Raw genomic sequence first — 23331 nt, 5'->3', positions numbered from 1 at the left:
TCTCAATCCCTCCCTTTCTTTTTCTCTCCCTTTTGGTCAACTTTCTCTTCTTTGGGTGTAACAAAAAAAAGGAGATTGTACCATTTTTAAATTAACAAGTTTCAGTTCAACTGCATTATACACGTATCTCTGTTCTGATCAGTGTAATATGTTCTTCTGACTGCTACTGCAGTTTGTTATAACATTTCTAAGATTGCTCAAGTCAGGATGCTGTTGCAATGTTGTCGCTGATTGCAAAAGATTGTACCTTGAAGAAGAATCTATCACTCCACAGTATTTCTCGCAACCCCACCACCACTTTTGTTCAGAAGAGGGAACATCCCTTTTCTGTTCCGATGTGATCAGCTTCTGAAAAGCTATTTTCATTTTGGTTGCAGAAAGCATACTTGACATGGACAGATACAGAGATACAGTAGCATCTCTGAAAACGTTAAACATATTCCTGCCTGATACAGCGGGCTGAGCAGCGTGAGAACTCTGAGCATTCTAAAGTGGTCCCTATGCTACTGGCTACGCTCAGATCCTGAGGGAACTTATGAAGTGGCCTATTCAGTGATGTGCAGCCAGGTTCCTTGGGAGGGAGGGAGGGAGGGAGGATATACAAGCCAAACAATGCATCTTGGTAGATTCTGGAATTAAACTTCATGAGACCGCTGAGAGATATGTAAACTAGGTATAGAAATTGTAGTCATGAATCACCAAGAAACTGAAGTGAATCAGATTGGCAATACACAAATATAATTTTTTTTTAATCTCAGGAAGAATACTCTGGTGTTCCATGAACTACTGTTTGTCAGCGAAGACTAAGGACCATTTTAAAAGGGGCAGACTGATTTGCAGCACAAATAAATCATGGAAGTTTAATTTATTCTATGTGATTTGCCCAGTTTCATTCTGTGCACAGAACTAATTCTTGGTTGCACATTCGTCTGTCCTTAATACTAAGCCCCATGCCTTTCTGAGATAGTAAAAGGTTTCAGCAACAACAGGATAGGGAGGTCTCCAGGGGTGGCTGTGGTGGGTGCACTTTGCATGAGGCTGCTCACGCAGATGGCTGCAGATGGCCACTGATTAATAATCAAGTGGCATATTATATAGCTAAGGTAAGAGGTGTGAAGAAATTTGAGCATTTTTGAAATATTTTAAGAAGTCATGCTTTGACCCGCTTGTTTGGTTGCAGTCTCGAGATTAAACAGTAAAGCCTGCCACAGATTTTCTGGCTTAAAACTTTGTTTAATCAAATACATGAAGTGGGTTATACAAGGCCTTGGACTGGCAGTTATTTGTGCAGCTCAATGTTTTTGAAACCTCAAGAGACAGAAATAAGAATGATTTTGCACTGTTGAGAGAAGGGGAAATGTTCTTTACACTTGTTTCTGTAACACCTGGGTCACTGCACTCAAGTGTCAATGGACTGGATTTTTAAAAACATAACTTACTTGACACTGTGATAATTCTCATCTTCCACGCCACTTTTCCAGTACTGGATTCCTTTTTCTTAATACAATCAGAGAAGTTTTAAAAAGATATTATGAGAATTTCTGTAATTAGGTAGCTTAAGGCTGGAGATGAATGACAATTTGTTTAGAAAGAGGGTGGTAGTATGAGCAAAACAACATGACTGTGTATGTGCAGCCCATGAAAAGAGCTGGCAATAAGAATGATACTATGATTTCTATAGCCTTTCAGACCTGGCAAGAGGACAGCAGTAGGACAAAAGTTATGGTGGTTACACCATGTCTCTATCATTACAACTTTCAGCTTTCTTAAATGATTAGCCTGCGACACGTACAAGACTGCAAAAAAGGAAGGAAGGAAGGAAGGAAGGAAGGAAGGAAGGAAGGAAGGAAGGAAGGAAGGAAGGAAGGAAGGAAGGAAGGAAGGAAGGAAGGAAGGAAAAGAAATCATGATGGAAGAAGGGGGTAATACGAATTCTTCAGATGCACTTTCAGACACAAACAAAAACTGCATTTGTTGTCTCTAAACCCTTTTCCAAAATACATGGAGGCATGTATGATGGAAGTCTTCACACTATGCAGTGAACATCTGAAAGAAAACATTGTCTAACACTTTAAAAAAGGCAAAAAAAAAGATCTGTAGATCAGATAGCTAATCTTTGCTCCTTAAGAAAAAGCGCTATAATAAACTGATTCAGTGGAAAGCTTAAGAGCATAATCTGTTGGATTTCTGCCTGCTGCAAGCTTTTGTAGAAACAGGAGCTGGGGTGGAGTAACCTAGGCCTATATTGCACATATTGTTCAGAAGCTATTGGCAATAGAATGATGTTTCGTATTACAATATTTTTATTGTTAATTTTTTTCACCACTCCTTCCTACAAGAATGCAGATTGTGATTTTTATTTATTATTTATTATTTTTTAAGGGATATACTTAGTAAAGTAAAAGGGTTCTGGGATTTGATTCTCTTAAGACTAACCAGAATATTCCATTGATTCAATTAGTTTACCCTAGTTCGTTTGTATCACTGGAGCCTGCTATATTTTTCTTCTTCAACATTTATATTTATTTCCATGTGCCCTCAATTTCAGACTCAAACACTAGGCCTTGATCTTTTCTGAGTTGTCTTTTCATCATGTCTGCAGGTGTTCTGCATCTTGGACTCATTTAATAGCACCTTTTATTTCCTTCTGATTTGGGAAAATAATATTCCGCACTTTTTACTTTTTTCCTATGAACGAGGTTAATATTCTGGTCTGAGTTTGTAACAACAAGAACAATTAAGCCTTTTCAGGATTTTCTAACTTTACACACTATTCTAAATTGGTTTGCACTTCCATTCTTCTGGAAGCCCTTTGGAACCATGCAGATGGCCCCAGGCCACGCAGACTGGCTCTTCTGAGAGAGACAGTAAGGAATCAGACTGTCAATCAAATGCTTAAGTCACCAAGTTATCCAAGATACCTATGTCTCAGTGACATCAGGAAGTAATCTTTCCCTTCCTCTCTGTCCGAGGGTTCTCTAGACCTGCTCAATATCAACGTGCATATTATTTGATGCTCAGCTGTGACCTCTTTGTCATGATGCAAATGTTTAACGCTGGTGGATCTGCAGGTGCAGCTGCATTTGTCAAGACTTACCTTTTATTCTAGATTGGGGGGTGGGTGTCTCTCAACTGACCTTTTCTCTTTAACATTGTGCTGAGTCCTAGCATAGTCTCCAAGCAGCTCCATATATTATAGTCTGTCTTCATATTCAAAATAAGGTTTAGCTGATGTTAGCTGATACCTTATTTTTAGTTTTGTGTACATTTTAAACTGTTCAAAGAATTCCCCCATCTGTTTCTTTACAGTGCTTTACTAGTCCTGAGAATTCACACTGAAAGAATCTAAGTGTTGCCATTCCTGGTTCAGTTGAGAGAGTCTTAACTAGAATGCATTCCTTCCCCCGCCCCCAAAATAGCACATACTGTGCTTATTTGAAGTGCCTCAAGCTATTTTTAGCCTTTAATCTCTATAAGAGATCAGAACCATCCGTCATTCTTCTCTACTGATTTGTTCATTCTTTCTAGATCTTAGGTTTCATATAGCTAGTGCTCAGGATTCCTCCCTTCCTCCCTCACCCACCCCTTTCGGGAATGGTCTCCCTTTAGCCATGATTGTTCATTTTAAAATATTATTTAATGCTATATACTGGTACATTAGGCTCAGTGAAGCCTAGTATATCCATCTGAGTCCCCAATCTTTCTGGATTATGAGATGGAAAGGTAATTGGAACCTCTCATTTGCCAGAGGCATATTGTTCTCCCCAACACATTAGTTCAGCTTAGTAAAGGAATGGGGAAGAGAAGCTAGTTTTAGATAGCAATTTTTGGCAGGGTCATGCTTGGGGCTTTTTAGAAATAATCATAGACCTCCAACTTTAAAATCCTGTACATGCTGCAGTCGAAGATTTTGGAAATGAATTCTGTGTCATTGAAAGTGCTTTACCGAACTCCAGGCCTAACCTGGTTTAAAAGGAGGGTAGGAATTTTAAAGAGGCAGGAGATTTCGATTGGTATTTTATCTTTGGTTGGTTTTTCATTTAATTAATTTATAATCCTGTCTACTTGTTCCTTATTTACAACAGCCTTGCCTATTCTTGGTACCTTCGTATTCTGATTTTTTTTTTGGTCATTTTCTTTAAAGCTACTTCAATCAACCACCCCTCCCCATCACATGTGTCCGCTGAACGAACTATTCATTCACTCATTAAGTCATTCAAAATATTTTCAGCCTGCCCTTCTCCCTAGAAAAGGACCCAAGGCAGATTACAACATTAAAATACAATGTCTAAGAACAACACAATGAATATACAAAGGTAACTGCTCTATTCCATTGTGGCAAAACATGCTTCTGGTTAATGTGACCCATTTGTGAGGTTTTCTCATTGAATAAGTACCCTTTGAGAGGAAAAGGGCATCACTTACACATTAGCCCCTCCCCCCAAAAAGTGCCACCGCAAGGGGGACACAGATTAGTAAATGCTACTTTATAGAGAGAAATGCACATTTAGAAGAAATTATCATTGGGACGTGGTGGCACTGTGGGCTAAACCGCAGAAGCCTGTGCTGCAGGGTCAGAAGGCCAAGCAGTCGTAAGATCGAATCCACGTGACGGAGTGAGTGCCCGTCACTTGTCCCAGCTCCCGCCAACCTAGCGGTTCAAAAGCATGCAAAATGCGAGTAGATTAATAGGGACCACCTCGGTGGGAAGGTAACAGCGTTCTGTGTCTAAGTCGCACTGGCCATGTGACCACAGAAGATTGTCTTCGGACAAAACGCTGGAAATGGGGATGAGCACCGCCCCCTAGAGTCGAACATGACTGGACAAAAATTGTCAAGGGGAACCTTTACCTTTACCTTTACCTATTATAGGTTCAATAAAAATATAATATGCTGGCTGGATAGCTCAGTGATTTAGGTATCTGGCTGCTAAGTTTGGGAGTTCAGTTCATCACCCTATATCCCAGAAGAGCCAAGCTGTGTAATCTTGGGCAAATGGCACAGTCCCAGGTTGGCCCCAGAAGAGGAGAATGATAAACCAGTTCTGAGGATTGTATATCTAGAAAAGAATTAGTCAGGACTGACTTCATGGCACACACAGTTGTCAGTAAAAGTATAGTATAATCTGATCAATACAGGGCAGGCTGACTCTTAGATTGTCATCCAAGTGCTTGCTTTTGATTGTGAGCTTCAAGGCTCCTGCTGTCAGTTCTGACAATTTTTTAAACCACACTTGGACTGAACAAGCTTACAAACAGATAATGCCTCCCAGTAGATCATTGTCTTATGGCATCCCTTAAAATTGAATTCTGTCCTTTACAAACAGGAACACATGGCCAACATAAATGGATTTTTCGATGGATTGTTATGCATTACTGCTTTGACTGAGTTTTTAGCACTACTTGGGTTTAACATTTCTCAGACTGGTATTGTTCCTTTTTAATAGTTGTATATTTATTCGCGAAGGCTTTCACGGCTGGGATCTAATGGTTGTTGTGGGTTTTTCAGGTTCTTTGGCGGTGTTCTGAAGGTTGTTCTTCCTAACATTTCGCCAGTCTCTGTGGCTGGCATCTTTGGAGGACAGGAGTAGCTACTCCTGTCCTCTGAAGATGCCGGCCACAGAGACTGGCGAAACGTTAGGAAGAACAACCTTCAGAACACCGCCAAAGAACCCGAAAAACCCACAACAACCAGTTGTATATTTATTATTTTTAGCTTTAACATTGGCTTTTAATGATGTAAGCTGCATTTTTATATTCATTGTTCTTAGCTTTAAATATTGTCTTTTAATTGTGCAAACCACCATTCTATACTCATTGTTTTCAGCTTTAAATATTGTCTTTCAGAAATGTAAGCCATCTTGGGCCCTTTTTAATGAGAAAGGCAGGGTAAAAAATATTTTCAGTTAAATTAAATTAAACATAGGGAGAGGGCTGCTGCAGTGGGAAGAAACATGGGCAGACGGTCTATGTGGTTGTGCGCTCTTCACACATGTTTGTGACTCAGCAAGTTGTTTGTGTGTGTTGACCAGGATAGGCTGGCATCTTGTTATCCTTTGCTTCCTCATGATGAGTTCCTTTTGTAAAACGGGAGTGCTTAGTAATCATTGCTACAAGAAAACAACTGGTTTTTGCCATGATGAAACTTCTTCATCCCACAGTTAGCTTGTTGAAGTACAAGGCACTGGGGTTTTCTTTCCCCATCCAGCAACCTCTGAATATGTGATCAGGCTTGTTTAGTCTTCTAGAAAGTGGAATGAAAAATGCTCTCTTTTTTTTGTTTTGTTTCAGACTGATGCAGAACTCTTATTTACAGTCATCTAGAAAAAGGCCATGCTTGCATTGTTAATTGTATTTGAAACGAATACAGTCATTACTCTTTGCCATTCAAATTCTTCATTAGAGTTCTTTTTGTCTGAGAGAAAATGAATCAGCTTGTTCACCAGTGCTGGCTTATTTGTGATCAATACCCTAAAGCAAATCACCAAATGTTCTCAGTCTCCTTTATTACTTACGTTTTCTAACTTTATATTCTCTTCAGAAGCATAATTAGTTACATGTAAAGGCAAAGTGGTACATTTCTTGTCGGTATTCCTTGATTTTTTGGTAGGATGAAATCCAGGGAGCAGTAGAGGAAAAGCACTAACACTTTCCCTTCCCTTCTATGTGTTATGTGAACCATTAACATAAAGCCGGATGGACCACAGCTGCTCCTGTTCCAGCTGTCTTGCTCAAGGCTAAACTGGATGTGATCTGGGAGATCCGGCTCTCCTGAAGGGATTTTTTTTCTCAGTAATTAGTACAGTAACTCTACTGCTGCTTTTTTGACAAATGGGAAATGGGAGTAAGGAGAGAGAGAGAGAAAGGAAGCGTTAACCTTTTCCTCATTTCCAATTCCCTGATTTAAACACAACCTGAAAAACCTGGTATTAGCACCAAGAATCAGGGAGAACACAAATACCACGTGGTCTTTGTATTATGGCCCCCCATCTGTGCTGCAGTGTAAGTCAAGGAAATAACTGGGTGACCTTTTATTTCTGAAACGGTACTCCTGGAACACCTACAAAAGATGGTTTGCTCTTTACACAAGCAGCAGGTAAATAAGCAAAAGGACTGAAAGATTAATATCTGTACTTTACATTAGAGATTACATTACAGTTCTTTCTTTATGAAAGAGAGTTGTCAGGGACAAACAGCCCACCAGAAGCAACTGTGACTCAATCATTTACTCAGCAAGAAATGTGTGACTGAACAAAAGAGAAATTGTTATGGCCAATACTCTGCGGTGCAAATGGCTCCCGCACAAAGTAATGGGGAGCCACCTATGTTGATAATGTCCCAACTCATTTTTGTTTCCCCTTTTTAAAAAAAGGGCTATTAAAATTTCCCCAAAGTTCTATGTGTTCTGCCGTATCACATGGATTCTCCAAAGGTATTCAGAAGGCAGATCACTCAGAAAGAGAAGTCAGCTGGATAGCTCTGTGAGCTGGGAGTTCAAGGCCCTGCGGTACCTTGTAGGAGAGCAGCCAGCCTTGGGGTAGCTTAGGGTCACCATAAGTGAGAATCAACTTGACAACACATAATTAAAGCAAGGACAAGATTGCAGCCTTTACTGGATTTAATAATGAACTAATAAGAAACTGTTAACTTCCTGGCATCATGTAATATTGCACACCACCTAGTGAAAGCATCAATTGCTAGATGGCTTGTAGCCTTGTTCACAAGAAGACTGGATAATTCTTTTATTGAATCAGTGAAAACATTAAAAAAAACACAACAGGTGGGTTTATGAGTCCAGCAGGATCTTTCTTCGGACAGGATATGAAAGCTTGCCCTTCTTTAATATTTTCAGAGTTCCAATAAGGGCTTTAGATACCCTGATTCTGAGACTGTGTGAAAGGACCACACACCCACACACTCACACACGTTACACGCACAGCCTTGTGTCTGTTTCTTTGCTCTATTCAGGCCTTCAGCATGGGGCTAACATGTGTACATGATGACAGGGAGCAGGCTAGCTGGTGTGTGGAGAGTAAAAGCCTGAAGAGGAGAGCCTCTCCTATGTGCGGAAACCCTGCAGAAGCCTGAAAAATCACATTTTACGATTACATGGAGATGCTACACATGTAGAGGATGCTGTCTTTTTCAGACTCTCTCTTCCCCACGTGTGTAGAGTGATAAAGGAGGGGTGAGGCTAGCTCTTTTGGGAACTCTTGAATAGAACATGGATCCAATGAGGCTCTGATTTAGTGTTTATGCTAGTTCTTAGAGGTGGAGAAAAAAAGGAAACTATTTTAAACTTCACATGTGTTTGTTTAAAAAAGAATGTGCTTTTACGTCAGGCTGAGAAGAAATTGCTTTGTAGTCACAGGTCTTGCTTGGTTGGCCCTTCAAGTGTTGCGGCCTAGCATACTTTTAATCAAATTACTGCTTGAATCTGAGCAATAACAATAAAATTTTGCAGTGGTGTAATAGAAATGCCCCAAAATGTGGAGTGATCTGCATAAATGAATGGCGTGTGCCATTCAGTGTAGTAAGCACCAAAAAACTGTGGTGCTTTCCCTCCCAGAGAATGCAACAAGCAAACAGATCGATAGATATTTTTGCTAGAATCTCATCATATATACAGACACATTCACATGCTGCTGAAAACAACAATTTATTTTGTATCTTCAACACCAGGTAGTGCTTTGAAAATGTAAATATCAACCTGCCAAATACTACTAGTTTGTCTAAATCTAGTACAGTTTTATTTTGCTTTTCTGGCCATATGTGATCTGTAAAAAACCCTAAATAAATAAAAGGACATCTACTAGTGTAGATGGTTCTAAAATCGATGGAAATACGTAGATGCCAAAACTAGAAATGCAGCTACAGTACATCTATTCAGCAGTTACAGAAATAGAGTCACACTGTGCATACTTGTGAAGACACCTTTAGTGTGTTGATTGCTATGCCTGTAGTTCTTAAAATTGAAATTTCAGTCACTGCATTTTCTTAGTTTTAATATCTCTAAACCCAAATTAAGTTTTCACTGCAAGTAAATTTGGGTTTTCTCAGGTGTTTGTAAGATTTCTTTTTCAGTGCAAAAGGGTGTGAAGAAATGGAATGGATTTGTGGGCACTGTAGACTGAATTTCTCAGTAGAACTTTTCCCTCTGTTATTTTTGCTTTCTTCTTTATCTTTTTCACACGGTAGAAGATAGGAGAAAGGTTGGGGGCTTGTGGCAGTCTTTACTACACATGCAGGGGTGGGCAAGTGGCAGAGCAACCCTTTGGCTCATGTTCGGTGTCCCTTTGCAAGCAAGCTGCTCAGGTCTCTGGAAGGAACAAACTGTCCCTCCCTGCAACAACCCACTAAGCAGTGAAGAAAGGAGGAAAGGTTGTGATCTCAAGATCGGCATGTTTTCAATATTCTGAAACATATTTTAAAAATTAAGATTCAGTCTTTGTGAAACAGTGGTAGCAAGAGCCTCTAAGCCAGCCCAAATTAATTGGAATGGCCTTCTAGCTAGAAGGCATGGATTTTAGGTAGTCTCTTCTTTCCATTAAACATTTTACATTAACCACCGTAGACTCAGGACATTATTTGTCTCGAACAGCATCTTAGGTCATGTCTGTAACTGGCCATCCTGCCACTTTTCTCTCTCTCCAGTAGAGATCCTTCACTGGGGCACGTGTGTGTGTGTGTGTGTGTGTGTGTGTGTGTGTGTGTGTGTGTGTGTGTGTGTGTGTGTTTAAACTAGTACATATGATTTTCTTTTTTAAATATCTGCCCTTCACAAAAGACATAAAAATCCTACTAGAAGATGGATATTCATTCTCATTATTAGATGTAATCCCAAAGAGTCATTACTGTTGGCATTTAGATCCTAGTCATTCCTGTATACAGAGCTGGTTTCCACATAATGGTAAACCAGAATGTGACATTACAACAAGAAGCCACGCTGATCCTTGAGTTTCTCATACACCTCTTCTTCTTCCATTTGCTTCTGGTTTGATTAAATATGATTTGCTGTATTATTCATAGCTAACAAAATGTTTTTAATGTTCTCTGTGTTTCTTGAAACGGCCTTGTTGGTACAAGCTACAGTTCAGCTTAATCACAATGTAGAGGTTGAAACAGCATTCTCAATTGTAGTCATCTAAAGAAAAAGGAGACATTTCTTGTTTTTCTTCATAGGAAACTGGTAGGCAAAAAGGTATAGTAGAATTCATCCTCTTTGTGTTGAACTCATCCTCTTTGTGTTAAAATGCTTAACTCTTTGTGTTAAGCATTATGTGATGGCATCCAGTCTTAACAGAAACACTGGCGAGTATCCCGTTCTTTGTGGAGTGTAACAGTTCCACGGGGAAAGCACTCTGCCCTGTCAGTCTCCAGCCGGCAGTTACACAAGGCAGAGGTCATCCCATTGCTTTTAAACAAGTGCTCCATTTGCACAAGGAGTTGCTGGATCCCCCCCTTGCACAAGTGGTGAGGAAGGAGGGACCATGTACAGACCAGATTGTTCTACAGCGCATATGCAGCCAACGTGATACTAGTCATAGTCTTTCACAGTCAGATTATTTGTACCTTTATAAACCCCTCCAGTCTCAAAATAATAGTTGGTAGTTGAAATCCTATTACTCTCATATTTTACTTTTCACCTTAGGCCATGGTCCAACCTAATGCTGTACAATTTAGCCTCCGCAGGACAGACTGACACTATTCCATTTGCTAGTTTGGAGGCATGAGGAACAAAGGAGATAGGATTAGTCTATATTCCAGTAGCAGCGATGAAAGGCTCCAGTTTGGGAATTGTAACACTGAAATCGTGGCTTTCGTTGTAAACAGAAGGACAGGAACACTAATGCAAATAGGCTTCTGGGGAAAAAAATCAAAGATAATTTACAAAGTAACATTAGTCCTGTCAAATCATGCAGTAGGATCACAGTATTCATGGGAGATCAGTTTCAAGTGCCCCACCATACAAATGCCCCAAAACATGGAAGTATGGAACATTATATATTGCATCATCTCCGAATCCGTCCAGTGGCCATTTCTGGTAAATACTCTCTAGAAATACATACGTACTGTACTGTATTTATATTTCTGGGTTTTTTATTTAGTATTTTCAGGCAGCCTATAGTGATCCTGCAGGTAGGGGGGTCCTGTACTTTTGGAAGATTAGATGTAGCTTCTTCTCCTATGTAATACAGAAGTCATGGAGTTAGCATTAATACTAACATGTTATTTTCATGCTTCATATAAGATCAATTTTCACCCCCAAAACAGTGAATTCTCCCTCTTTCACCATGCTAATCACATCAGTCCAATAAAGTTTATTATTATAATTCAGTCCCTTTATATTCCTCCCTCCTTTGTAAAAGTTTAAGCCAGCTAACAATTCAGATGAGAAGGACAAGGAAAATAACAAACCATTTCAATCACAAATTAGGGAGCTGTAACATTTCACATATGGAAAACCAAGGATTACTGGTGTCTATTATTAATCTAGATTCATTTTATAATCTTAGAACTGCAGAACAGAAATGAACCCTATGGGTAATTGAGTCCAGCCCTTGTCAAGGAAGCACAGTGGGGAATCAAACTCCCAACCTCTGGTTCTGTAGCTAGACACATAATCCACAGAGCTATCCAGCAGCAGTAGAATACAAGAAAATCAGCATAACTGCAGCATGTGTTTCTGTGTTTCTTTCATTTTATTTCTATCCATTTCAATATTTTGGTCATATTGCATTTTAGTATCATTCTTTAGAATTACATTCACAACTTTTAAACCAGTAACCTATACCATCCATTGACATATCTTGAATAATTTAATGTTCCCTTTAATTGCAGCTACTTCATTTTAAATCACTGAGGTGATTTCTCCACAGACCACTGAAGCTTATTAGTTCTGAAGGAAATTGCTTGACTGTGATTAAAGGTATATTATTTTAAAAGAGTAACTCTGTAGATTAAATGAATTTGATACTTCATTATGCTTACGGTGTTATGAAGCCTGTGTCCTGGAATCCTGCTGAATTTTTTTTTATTTTTTTATTTTTATGGCAATGCTTTGCCTTTTTCCAGATTTAACTTTAGTTTATACATTGGTGCCTCGCTAGACAGTTACCCCGCATGACAGTTTTTTCGTTAGACATTGACTTTTTGCGATCGCTATAGTGATTCGCAAAACAGTGATTCCTATGGGGGAATTTCGCTGGACAATGTTTGGTCCCTGCTTCACAAAGCAATTTTCACTAGACAACGATTTTGACAGCTCTCCTCGCACTGGCAAAACGGGTGTTTTGGGGACCTAAGCTTCGCAAGACAGCTATTTAAACAGCTGATCGGTGGTTCCTTTCCTATGGCTGATCTTCGCTAGACAACGACGATTCTTCCCCATTGGAACGCATTAAACAGGTTTCAATGCATTCCAATAGGGAAATGCTTTTTGCTAGACAATGATTTCGCTAGACAGCAATTTCAGTGGAACAGATTATCATCGTCTAGTGAGGCACCACTGTATATAAATATAAAGCCACCTATCTGAGAGTAAGGCATTTATTTTAATGTGGCATTGTGTAAAGCAAGTAGTCTCAAGGTTTCAGTCTCAATAAGAATGGCAGCTAACCAGCACCATGGTTGATCAGGTCCATTATTTTACTGCATTCACATGTTTAGGAGTTTCTAGAAATTTGCAAGTCTGTGGTGTGCCTGGGATCAAGATGTGCTTTTTAAAAGCAACACCTCTCTTTTATTCACTTAAAAAGAGCTACTACTAGGAAATCTGCACTAACAAAGCATCATACTTCACAAGGTCTTTAAAAGTGTTCCTTTTACTAGATGTGAGCAGAAAAGAAAATCACTTGAGCATACTTTATGTAAGCGTAATAATACATCATTCTGCACTTACAGAAGTTTCTTGTAGAGCATGGAATGGGCATCTCTAACACTTGCTGCTGCCATCTCTGCCACATCAATGCTGCCTAAGTGTTTAGCTTCTGTCCCATTCAATATGATCTGATTAGAAGAAGGCTTTCATACAAGAAATAAGTTGGCAGTCTTTTCATCACAGCTGGTCAGGTAACAGAGAATCTGCTGTTCAAGAGCAGGGTCTACCATTTGTATTGCATTCAGATTTAGTGGTTCTCACTGTGTCAGTATAACTTTCCTCCTGCTGTTCCATTCAATGGGATTTAATCAAGACTGATGATTCTGCCCTTCGGTCTCACTGCCTTCAAGTATCATGGGATAATTCCTGCTCGTTGATTTTTAAAGGAAGTTGTTAAAAGTTGAAGTACTGCTGAAAGTTGGGAGTTCTCTATATACAGTCTCAAGTATCTGAATTGTTCCATTTACACTTTTACCATCACTCAATATTTTCACTTTATCCATTTTATAAATAGGGAAAATATAAAAGTTCTGGGTAGAAGGATCTTTAATATATAAAGACTTCACAGTTGATGCCGTCTGGGGCACTTGGAAGATTTTAATATTTATTCCCAAACTCTCCTCTGTATATTATTTGGAGAGTTGCTGCCGCCGTTGTTGGCACTTCAGTCAGTCCCAACTCTGACCCTGCTCAGAGCTTTCCAGGTACAGAGAACTCAGAAGCGGTACATTTCCTTCTTCTGGGGATGCCTTAGGTCTCTCCATCTTTTCCAAGACAACACAGGCAGGCTTTTCTTCTACAAGGCACAGTGGGGAAGCAAACTCCTGAGGTCTGCCTCTGAAGCCAGGTATCCAACTCAGGGAGCTGTCCAGCCAGGCCCTCTAGTTTTAAGATTTTGAAAACAATGTATGTATCTGTTCCAGATGTAAGCTGTGTCAAATTGTTGACCTGTTTGGTTATGTAGATGTGTGTTGGCAATATGATAAAGAGTTCATCAGCATCCAATGCAGTGTTGAGTCGGAAAGGCTTTCCCTTCCTGTTTCTCAACATAATCCTGAAATGTTACTCTAGAAAAACATCAGTCGTCCTACCATTGCTACTGCACAGCAGAAGAAAGTGCCCACTTGTTCACACCACAATGTGTGGAGTATTATCGTCGCCAGAAAGAACTAATGCAGAGTCTCTCTGCTGCCCCATAATGTTCTATTAATAACAAGACCGCTTTATTCTAGCAAATTTAAACCTGTTCTTTTCTTTATGGAGTCAGTTTACGCTATATTTGGTCTTCCTTTTTTCCTTTTCCATTGAGTCTTGTCATCTCATGTTGTGCCCAAAGTATAACTCAGATTCAATATTTTTGCCTCTAAAGAAAGTTGAGGCTTGATTTGCTCTAGGACCTACTTGTTTGTCTTTCTGGTGGTTCAGGGTATCATATTTCGAATTATATTTTTTCTCTTGTCCACTTTTTTCACTGTGCAGCTTTTACTTTTCATGAACCAAAAAGTTCATGTGGCCTATTAAACCTAGACTGAAATTCTTCTGAAATTCTTTGGACCTACAGTATATTTGCATATGATCTCAAGTATCTCTTCTTTTTCAGAATCCAACCTGAACATCAGATATTTCTTGCTCCATAAAAGCCTGTGTTGCAACATGTTGAGCATAATTTTGGGTACATGTGAAATGAATGCAATGACCCTATAGTTACTACACTCCTTGGTGGTATCCTTCTTAGGAAATGGGATGTGTATTGAACATTTCTAGTCTGTGGGCCACTGTTTTGTTTACTGTATTTTTTTGGGATATTCTTGTTAGGATTTTGACAGATTCAGTCTCTGTACCTTGAAATAGTTCTGCTAGTATCCCACTTACTCCTGGTGATTATTTTCTTCCAAGCACTTTGAGAGCAGCTTTCACTTCAGTTTCTAAAACTGCAGGTTCTTTAAAGCATTCTTCTCTAAAGGCATCTGTTATCCTTGCATCTCTTCTGTATAGTTCATCAGTATATAGTTTCTATGTTCTTTTTATGTTTACATGGTCAGATAGTATGCTCCCCTGTTGCTGTTTCAGCTTTCCTAATCTACATTTAAATTTCCCTTTGATTTCTTGGATACTTATGGAATAAATTGTATGTTTTTCCCTCTTTTGTTGTTTTCTTCTACTTCTTTGCATTGATCGTTGTAGTAGTTCTCTTTGTCTCTCCATGACGGTAGCTAAAAAGTTGCATTCAAGATTGTGAAACTGTTCTGTCACCTTTTGCTTCTCACCTGTTCTTAGCAATTTTAAGTGTTTCTTTCATCGTCCATCTGAGTTTCTATTTTTACTAACAGAATTGTCTTTTTGCATTTTCCATGATAATGTTGCTATAATGAGACCTTACATATGCCAAACTTATTATAACTATCTTAGAGTAACTAGGAGTCTGTGGTTTCACTTCTTGCTACTACTTAATGAAATCCTCCAGCAAGGCCCACCCTAGTTCATTCACAAATTCCACAATGGTAGTTTCGTATGCAGCTCTTATACTGTGCTTGTACGAACTTTGGGACCTTATAGCAACTCTCCTTTACAGACTTCACTCTGGTCCAGCAATTGTTTCCCCTGGCCTCAGCTAATAACTGGCATTCACTTTTCCACTCTTTGAAGGCCTAGCACAGGAATGTTCCTCTCCTCTTCAGACTGTCGTGAAATATTTCAGCTTCTTCATCTTGCTACTGCCACCACTGCTATCTCTTTCCACATAGCCTAAGCTTGTGTTAGGTCTTCTTCTGCTAACCCACCTAATGTCTCTGTTCACAGCTCTGACTGAATCCTATTATATACTTTTCCAATCAGACCCTTAGCCAGTTCAGTAGCCAATCAGTTTCAAAATGTTGACCTATCACACCAGCTTGCCTGACATTCCACAGTCCTTAGAAAACTGTGAAACTGATCAATCAGATTTTTACCAATTTGAATTTCATGTGTATTATATCCATCTTAAACCTGCTTTCCTAATATTATTCTCACTGGCATTTACAGTAGTTATAGGTCAACAGCCAATATATACAGGCAAACAATGCTTCTGTCCTCTAACCAATGTGTTCGCTTTTCCTCCTTTTGTGTGGTTTTATAATGCTTTCTTTATTAAACAAAAACATGTAAGCTATGAACATTTTTCTTCACTGCTTATCTGTTACTTTGCAGTCATTTTTATTTCTTGTTGAGATAGCTCCGTCCACAGCTTGCTTGCTTGCTTTGTGTTTATTCGTAACATTTAATGTTGCCTTGAATCAAGTGTGTCAGGGAAGTCACAGTCCTGTCAAAATCAGTGCAGTTTGCAATTAACACAACTAGGATTTCACTGGATTTTTCTCATAATGTACCAGGGTCATGGTAGGGGGGCATTTAATGAGGTAAATAGCTGCAGAACTGTTTTCCACTCAAAGGCTTAACCACCTCAGTTTCTGATTTCCTGTAATAAATATATGCTGATGAATATGGACACCAGCCTGCCCTGCCCTCCACACATTACAACATCTGTAAATGCTAATATGAAAATCCATGAAGGGCCAATGCCTTTATTAGTCTAATCCCAAAGGCACAAAAATCTATGCAAGCTTTTGAAAGCACAGGTCTTTCTCGGGTATGATGTTACAAGTAGCAGGGACATGGTGGCTTAATGTTAAAGTCATGTCGTCTCTATTCTCTTTTAAAACATAACATTAATGTGTGCAGACTCACATTAGGCTCCTAATATTTCACCTTGAATGGCCCCTAGGTTTGCTACAAATAGAAAACAATAAACGTTGCTGCTTCCTCTGGAAAAAGCCTTGTAGTCATTTGATTCCATGGACTCCTTCATTGCTTTGATTCTCCACTTTAAACATGCCTAGTCCATGTCTCGTGGCCGGCACAGCTGCCTCTGCTTTACGTATGACTTTCACAGATTAGTTCTACCTGCAGTTCTGTCATTCCTGCTTGCAGGCAGCAGATAAAGAAAAGATTCTTTGGTGTTGAAGATTATGCAGTTGGATATTCTACCTCATACCTCCATCGACAGACCAGCAATAATTATAATTATAATAGCTTATAAGCTACCCAAATGTTCCTTGTCTTTTCACCTTTGGACTTTACTATTTAGTTTAAATGCCATGCAAACTCCTAAATATTCTGCTTGGCATTCCCTTTACCCTTTCCTTACAAAAGAGATTTGTTTTAAAATCATGGTTTCTACACCCTCGTTTGCATTTCAAAGGAAGTTGACATGCTTGTTTCAGATTCCAAACACTTCAGTTACAAGTTGTATCTGCAAGGAGAGATACGGAGTTGATCTTCACTCTCTGTACTTAAACACTGAGGAACTATTTACTTCAGTGCCGAAGGTTTGTGCCCTAGACTCCTCTGAAGGAAGATTCCCACAATAAGGAAACTATAAAAACAAAGTTGTATTACAAAGAGTTTTGGAGAGGAGCAGTAGTAATTATCCACTTTGTACTGTTTGTATGTATATCCATTACTACAAGCACCGTGTTGGAGCTGCATATGAAACCATCAGTATGGAACTTGTGAATGAACTAGGGTGGGCCTTGATGGAGGATTTCATTAATTAGTGTCTGGGAAGTGAAACCAAAACCTCCTAGTTACTCTAAGATGACTATAATAAGTTTGAAATATGTAATGTTTCACTATATCAATGTTATCATGGAAAATGCAAAAAGACAATTCTGTTAGTCAGAACAGCAGCTATGATGGAAGAAACACTTAAAATTTGAATTGAGAGTTGTTCGATGGAAGACTCGTTATCTTCACAAAGCCAAGAACAAACAACCAGGGCAAAAGGAAGTTGTTCCTCAGCAGAGCCCTTTGGTTTCCTGTTTCTTCCTCTGTGTCCCATTCATCCAAATTGCTGTATTCTTCCCTCCTCAATGCCCTGGCCTGTAATACTGGGTCACAACAGTCCCCCGTCTTGGTGGTTTGCAGAGTGCTTGCTGCTGACCACAGTTCCCCCCCCCCACTCCTTCCATCCCATGTATGAATGGGAAATGGAGAGAGGGCAAGGAAGGTATTGTTGCATCCAGAGAATGTGCACAGTAAGGGTAAATTTTGATCCTGTTAGTTGTAGGAAGGGAGTTGTATTTGAAAGAGTCCTCAGGCTTGGTTATACTCAATGTGTAATGAACTCTGACAGTCTAATTGGAAACCAGGGAAGCAGAAGAACAAAGATGTGTCACTACCACAATAAATGGTTACAATCCCTTTGGGCCACTTTTCAATTCACTTCAGTTTTTTTCCTTCAATATTTGTCCTGCCAAGGAGCTTAGCCCATATTAAAGGCTCTTCCTAGTGCTGTGCTCTAAAGAAACTGTGGATTGTATGATGTATACCCAGTATCAGATTCTCTGTTGTTTGGTAGACAAGCAATTCCTTTCTCTTTTCAGTTTTCTTAAAGTTTGCCAGGAGGAGTAATAGATGCAAGCACACCCAAACAGTGGGCAATGCTCTAAGGAGTCTGTCACAGTGTCTGTTTGATTTGTAAAACTGGCTTTGGAGCATAGGTGAACCACATGACAACATACTGCCTGTAGCGAAAGTTAAATCATACACTCGAAGCAATACTGAGCTTGCTGACACATTATTGACATCTTGGCCTCATACATTTTGAAAGTTGTCAAGAGAGGAGTCAAAACTGAGTTTCTTCCCCCCCCCCCAATGGTCAGGTCTTTGAATTCATGCAGTGGGTGTGTATGTGTGGATTTATCTTGAATAAACTGATAAATAACCAGTGTCTGTCCTCCCTCTATCTCCCACCAGCATCATGTGATAGTTTTCCTGGATGCACTAAGTTGTGGTAACAGGAGCAGACACTGTGACATCAGGCATTGCCAAACTAGTCTCTCTACACATGCTCCCATTCACCGAGTACTAAATAGGGAATTCCAATAAAATCCTGCACTACTCTTGATCCTCTGAGGATTTCCTTTTTTCTTACTATAGCAGGCATTTCAGAGAACGTCACACTACTAAGTGCACCCAGGCTTATAGTAGCATAAATAATTCTAAAAGGATTATAATCTTAGCTTGCTTTCCTTCTTATAGTATTAAAAAATAGTATCATTGCCATCATTGGAAAAGCAGGCAGCAGATACAAATTATGTAAAGTCCAAAATATAGGCCAGAGTATAGGAACTGATTATAAAGGGTAGACTGCTTAATTTGAATACAGTTTCTTCAGGTAAATTTGCTGCAAGCATTAAGAACAGCTCTGTTTGACTACAACTCATTATTCTGATTTGATATAAAGTGGCATGGAAATGTCTCTAGATCATAGTAAGATGATGGCAGAAATCTAATGAAAATACACATTGCAAAATTCTTTCTTTCTTTCTTTCCATGTGATTCTGAAGTCAATTAAAATCAAATGGCTGTAAACATAGGTTCCTTTCATGGTGTAATATCTGACTGTTAAAACCCCATGGGGATGATCTCTCCAATGAGTCAGAAAACACAATTGGGAAGAGACTTATCATGTATCTCTTTCTTCCTAGTGTCAGAAGGACAGTGTTTTCTCAAGGATTATATTTCTTGCTGGTATCAGACCAACCAATCCATCTGGGTGGAGTGGCTGCCATTTTGTTTTGTTTCGTTTTATAAATGTTCATTAATATAACAAAATATAACAAATAGAATCAAATATAACAAAATGACAAAAATAACAAAATGACAAATAGAATCATAACACAAAAATATATTGTGTAACCCACCACCCTTGGGAATCTAAATCTATATATTTAACAATGCTAACATTAGACATGTTTGTATATCTGTCCCTAGAATTTCTTTAATCTCATTAAATATAATGTCTCTCTTCACACGCACACACCACATAGGATAGTATGTTGCCTTTTCTTTTTCACATCTCCAGCATATAGATAACTCTTTATTCAATGGCACAGTGAGAGAGGGGGATCATAATAAAAGAACTTATAATTAGTTTGGCCCTCAGTGGCTTTAGTCAGGTGTGGTTTCTGGAGTGATGCCATTATTGTGACCATAAATGTCGTCTTCTCATTTCAGTCATTTTGAAGGCATTCATGCCTCCTACATGCAGGGAATTCTCAGTAATGCCTAATTTTTCACTTTCTTTATCTACTGAAAAATTGCAGATTTAGGACTGAACCTATGTGAAACTGACATAAACTGATCCAGTTATCCAAAGAGCCCTGACAGATCCAGAGGGTAATTACAGTCCAGGTGGAGGAGAAGGTTATGAATCTGCCCGCTTTCTGAGCTACAATTGGATCCAGTCTTTTCCCCTCCCCTTTCTTGAGATTCTTACCAAGCATTGCTCGCAGTTTCTCCCTGTTAAATTTCCGTGCCAGAAATGCAGGAGCTAGGAGTGCAGAAGCTGATCCACTAGCTTTTGCACCATAGGAATAAGCGCCAGATCCATCAGTTTGCACCAGTGGGGTCAGTTAATCTTGCCTAGGCAATCTGAAAGTGTAAATTATTATGAGACTTGAAAAGAATATGCCACAGATCAATTAGAAGGCAGGCTGTCAGATAGGTTATAGGGAGCTGGGATAAGATTCATTCCAGTTTTAAATAACCATGAAATGTGGATAAGATTGGTAAATGGAGTCTCTGGATACCCCCCCCCCAAAAAAGTTACCACCAATCCTCTCAAAGCATGTATTCACTCTTCATGAGGTGTATCTTAAGTAAATCAGATTTTTGAGAGCATAATGCTAACACGTGTTTAGTTATTCCAATCTTCTCCAAAATTGTATTTCTAAAATCTTGTATTCAACAAGTCAAGAAACGGCTACAGTCAGGTGGATAGTCAGTGGAGGTGACCTTCATGGAATGGGCTGGTGAAGGCTCTCTGGTTTTCTTGGTCCCCATGCCAGTTACAGAGAAAGGAAAATCTCTTCCTCTATCAAAGACTGGTTGAAAAAGAGAAGGATTCCTTTTTCACATTCCTCCTCCACCATCCCCGTTTGGTGAAACTCAACCTTTTAAACTACCTTGCTAAAAATATATTACCCTGCCTTTCCATTGTATTTGTGGACTTGCCAGCCTCCATGAGCAGTACATATAGTGGGGCTGTTAGCCTCTTTAGATGAATTGCTAGCCAAACATACAGGACAATAGCCGTTGTAGGTTTATTTAGAAGTCCTGTACTAAGGTCAGTAAAAATAAATAAATCTTGCCAGCTGTGTTTTTTGTTGTTGTTGTTTGAGTGCTGAGTAAACTCCATACAAGTCAACTGGAGATTTGGTTTCTTTGATAGAAGCAGTATCCGATGGTTGTTGTAGGTTTTCCGGGCTGTTTGGCCATGTTCTGGATGTTTTTCTTCCTAATGTTTCACCAGTCTCTGTGGCCGGCATCTTCAGAGGACAGGAGTTAGAACTCTGTGTTCTGGTGTACTGTGTGGGATAGTCTTTTGTGTGCAGTGATCACAAGTCCTTGTGGCTGGGTAGGGTTCGTTATCCTCTTTGCAGGCTGTCTTTTTTGGTGTTGGGAGGCAGGCTTTGTTGAGTTTTAGCCTTTCTTCTTTTTTGTTGAAGCTGTCCTGATGTTTGTGGATTTCAATGGCTTCCCTGTATAGTCTAACATAATGATTGCTGGTGTTGTCCAGTACTTCTGTGTTTTGAAATCAGATTTCATGTCCAGCTTGTTTCAGGGGTCTTCAGCTACTACTGATTTTTCCAGGGTTTTTTAGTCTGCAGTGCCGTTCATGTTCTTTGATTCTGGTGTGCATATTGGGACCACAAAACATAACATCCACACCAGAATCAAAGAACATGAAGGACACTTATTAGGTCATGGCAGTAATCATGAGAAACGTCTTTGTGAGGCTTGCATTTCTGCCTGAACCTTCGAATGTAGAAAAAGTTCAGGGATTTGGGGTCTCTGGAGGTCCCAGGGCTTCTTCGCATCAGAGATGCAGCTGTGAGTGCTCAAAATGGTATCCTAGATACAAGAAGATGCACGTCCTTTGCAGAATACTCAGACCTTCCTGAAAATTATTTGCCTCCTTGCTAATCACATATGTAATCTGTGCAGCTAATTCCTTTTCCTTTTATAGTTCTCCTGCTGGATTAATTTCACACAAAGAAAGTAAATATATTTAATGTATACATGCACAGTTCCTTTGATCTTGATGCCAGTTGTACCCAGCAATTCATTAAATATCACCTCCTTGGATCAGTGTTTTGATTTGCAAGATAAGCTGCTTTTATGTCCCCATTTGCTTCTTTTCAGAAATAAACATGGAAAGTTTACATTCATTTAGTTTTATTTTTAGTAATTCATTGGAATTCACTTGGGTCTGGAGTGTATGGCTGGATGGATCCTGGAAGAAAAGCGTACCACAATATAGTGTTCTGGTTTCATGGTCTGTTGTCATGGAATAATAAGCACCAAAACACTTACCCTTTTTTAATCTGTTTATTCTTGTAAGGCACTCAGATTAGAGGTCATTTAAATATCTTTTTTCTGAGGAGTTCCGTGTTACTGTAATTGTTCTTAGAGAAGTAGCAGCAAATGAGTTCTTGCAACAATTCCACATACGTACAATAATTAATATGAGAAACATGGGCAAGGTACAGTACTTGGGTTAAATGATTATAATTGTAGTTAAACAATATAAAAATATAGCCAACTACATGTTTTCCACTAAACTGCTTTCTCATAATATGCTACTCTTATATAAAAAATAATAATGATGGTGTTGAACTGGGCTTTTTAAATTCCTTTAGAAGAACCACTTTATGTCCTATGACAAGAAACGTTATGTGAAATATATGAAGACATGTAGAGAGATATTTTTTATATTGCCTCAAATGTTCCATTTTTTTATAGGATAAAGTAGATCTTGGAGAGTTGATGTTTTCACTTTGCTATCTTCCAACTGCTGGTAGACTAACAATTACTATAATAAAAGCAAGAAATTTAAAAGCAATGGACATAACGGGAGCATCAGGTATGCATATCTTTTTCCCTCATTGGTACAACAAACTGTTTATATTCACAGAATAATTATATTCTTCTGTTTTATCCTCGAGTTTTATAGAAAATCATGGTTAGCATATGCCCATCTTAGTGTTTTCTTATCTACTGTGTACCTTTGAATGCAACAAACACATTAATTGATTAGAAACAAGGAGTGTTTTCCCCCCTTAGGCTCATTGCCCAGGATCCTGTTTGTTCTTAGCTGTGCATGGAAAGGTCAGTTCCAGGGTGGATTTAAATCACTAGTCTGTAAGAGTCAGTTAAAGTCATGTTTTTTAAATGTAGACAGTCCTTTCAGGTACTTATAATTTTTAATATTTGCAACCAGATGAAGATTTCATATTTAGAATAATAACCTGTCAGATTATCAGTACAGTGGTGCATCACACAACGATGTTAATTGGTTCCAGAAAAATCAACGTTGTGTGAAACATCGTTCTGCGAAACACCATTTCT

At 39.1% G+C, this 23331-nt stretch overlaps 1 protein-coding gene across 6 annotated transcripts in view; it reads left to right on the top strand.

Moving 5' to 3' along the window:
- The window catches only part of SYT9 (synaptotagmin 9), a 118068-nt gene that overhangs the window by 80377 nt on the left and 14360 nt on the right, over positions 1 to 23331 (top strand). For all 6 annotated transcript variants that reach the window (XR_013540895.1, XR_013540894.1, XR_013540893.1 and 3 more), the window contains exon 4: positions 22726 to 22846. Coding sequence is in view for 3 of the 6 variants with exons in the window: in XM_078384006.1 (XP_078240132.1) it covers positions 22726 to 22846 (121 nt within the window). In the remaining 3 variants the exon portion in view is untranslated. The remainder of the gene's footprint in view (positions 1 to 22725; positions 22847 to 23331) is intronic.

The sequence above is a fragment of the Pogona vitticeps genome, chromosome 1, assembly GCF_051106095.1.
Source record: "Pogona vitticeps strain Pit_001003342236 chromosome 1, PviZW2.1, whole genome shotgun sequence".
NCBI classification, from domain to species: domain Eukaryota; kingdom Metazoa; phylum Chordata; class Lepidosauria; order Squamata; family Agamidae; genus Pogona; species Pogona vitticeps.
The sequence above is the reverse complement of the archived record's forward strand: the minus strand, read 5'-3'. Positions and strand labels throughout refer to the sequence as shown.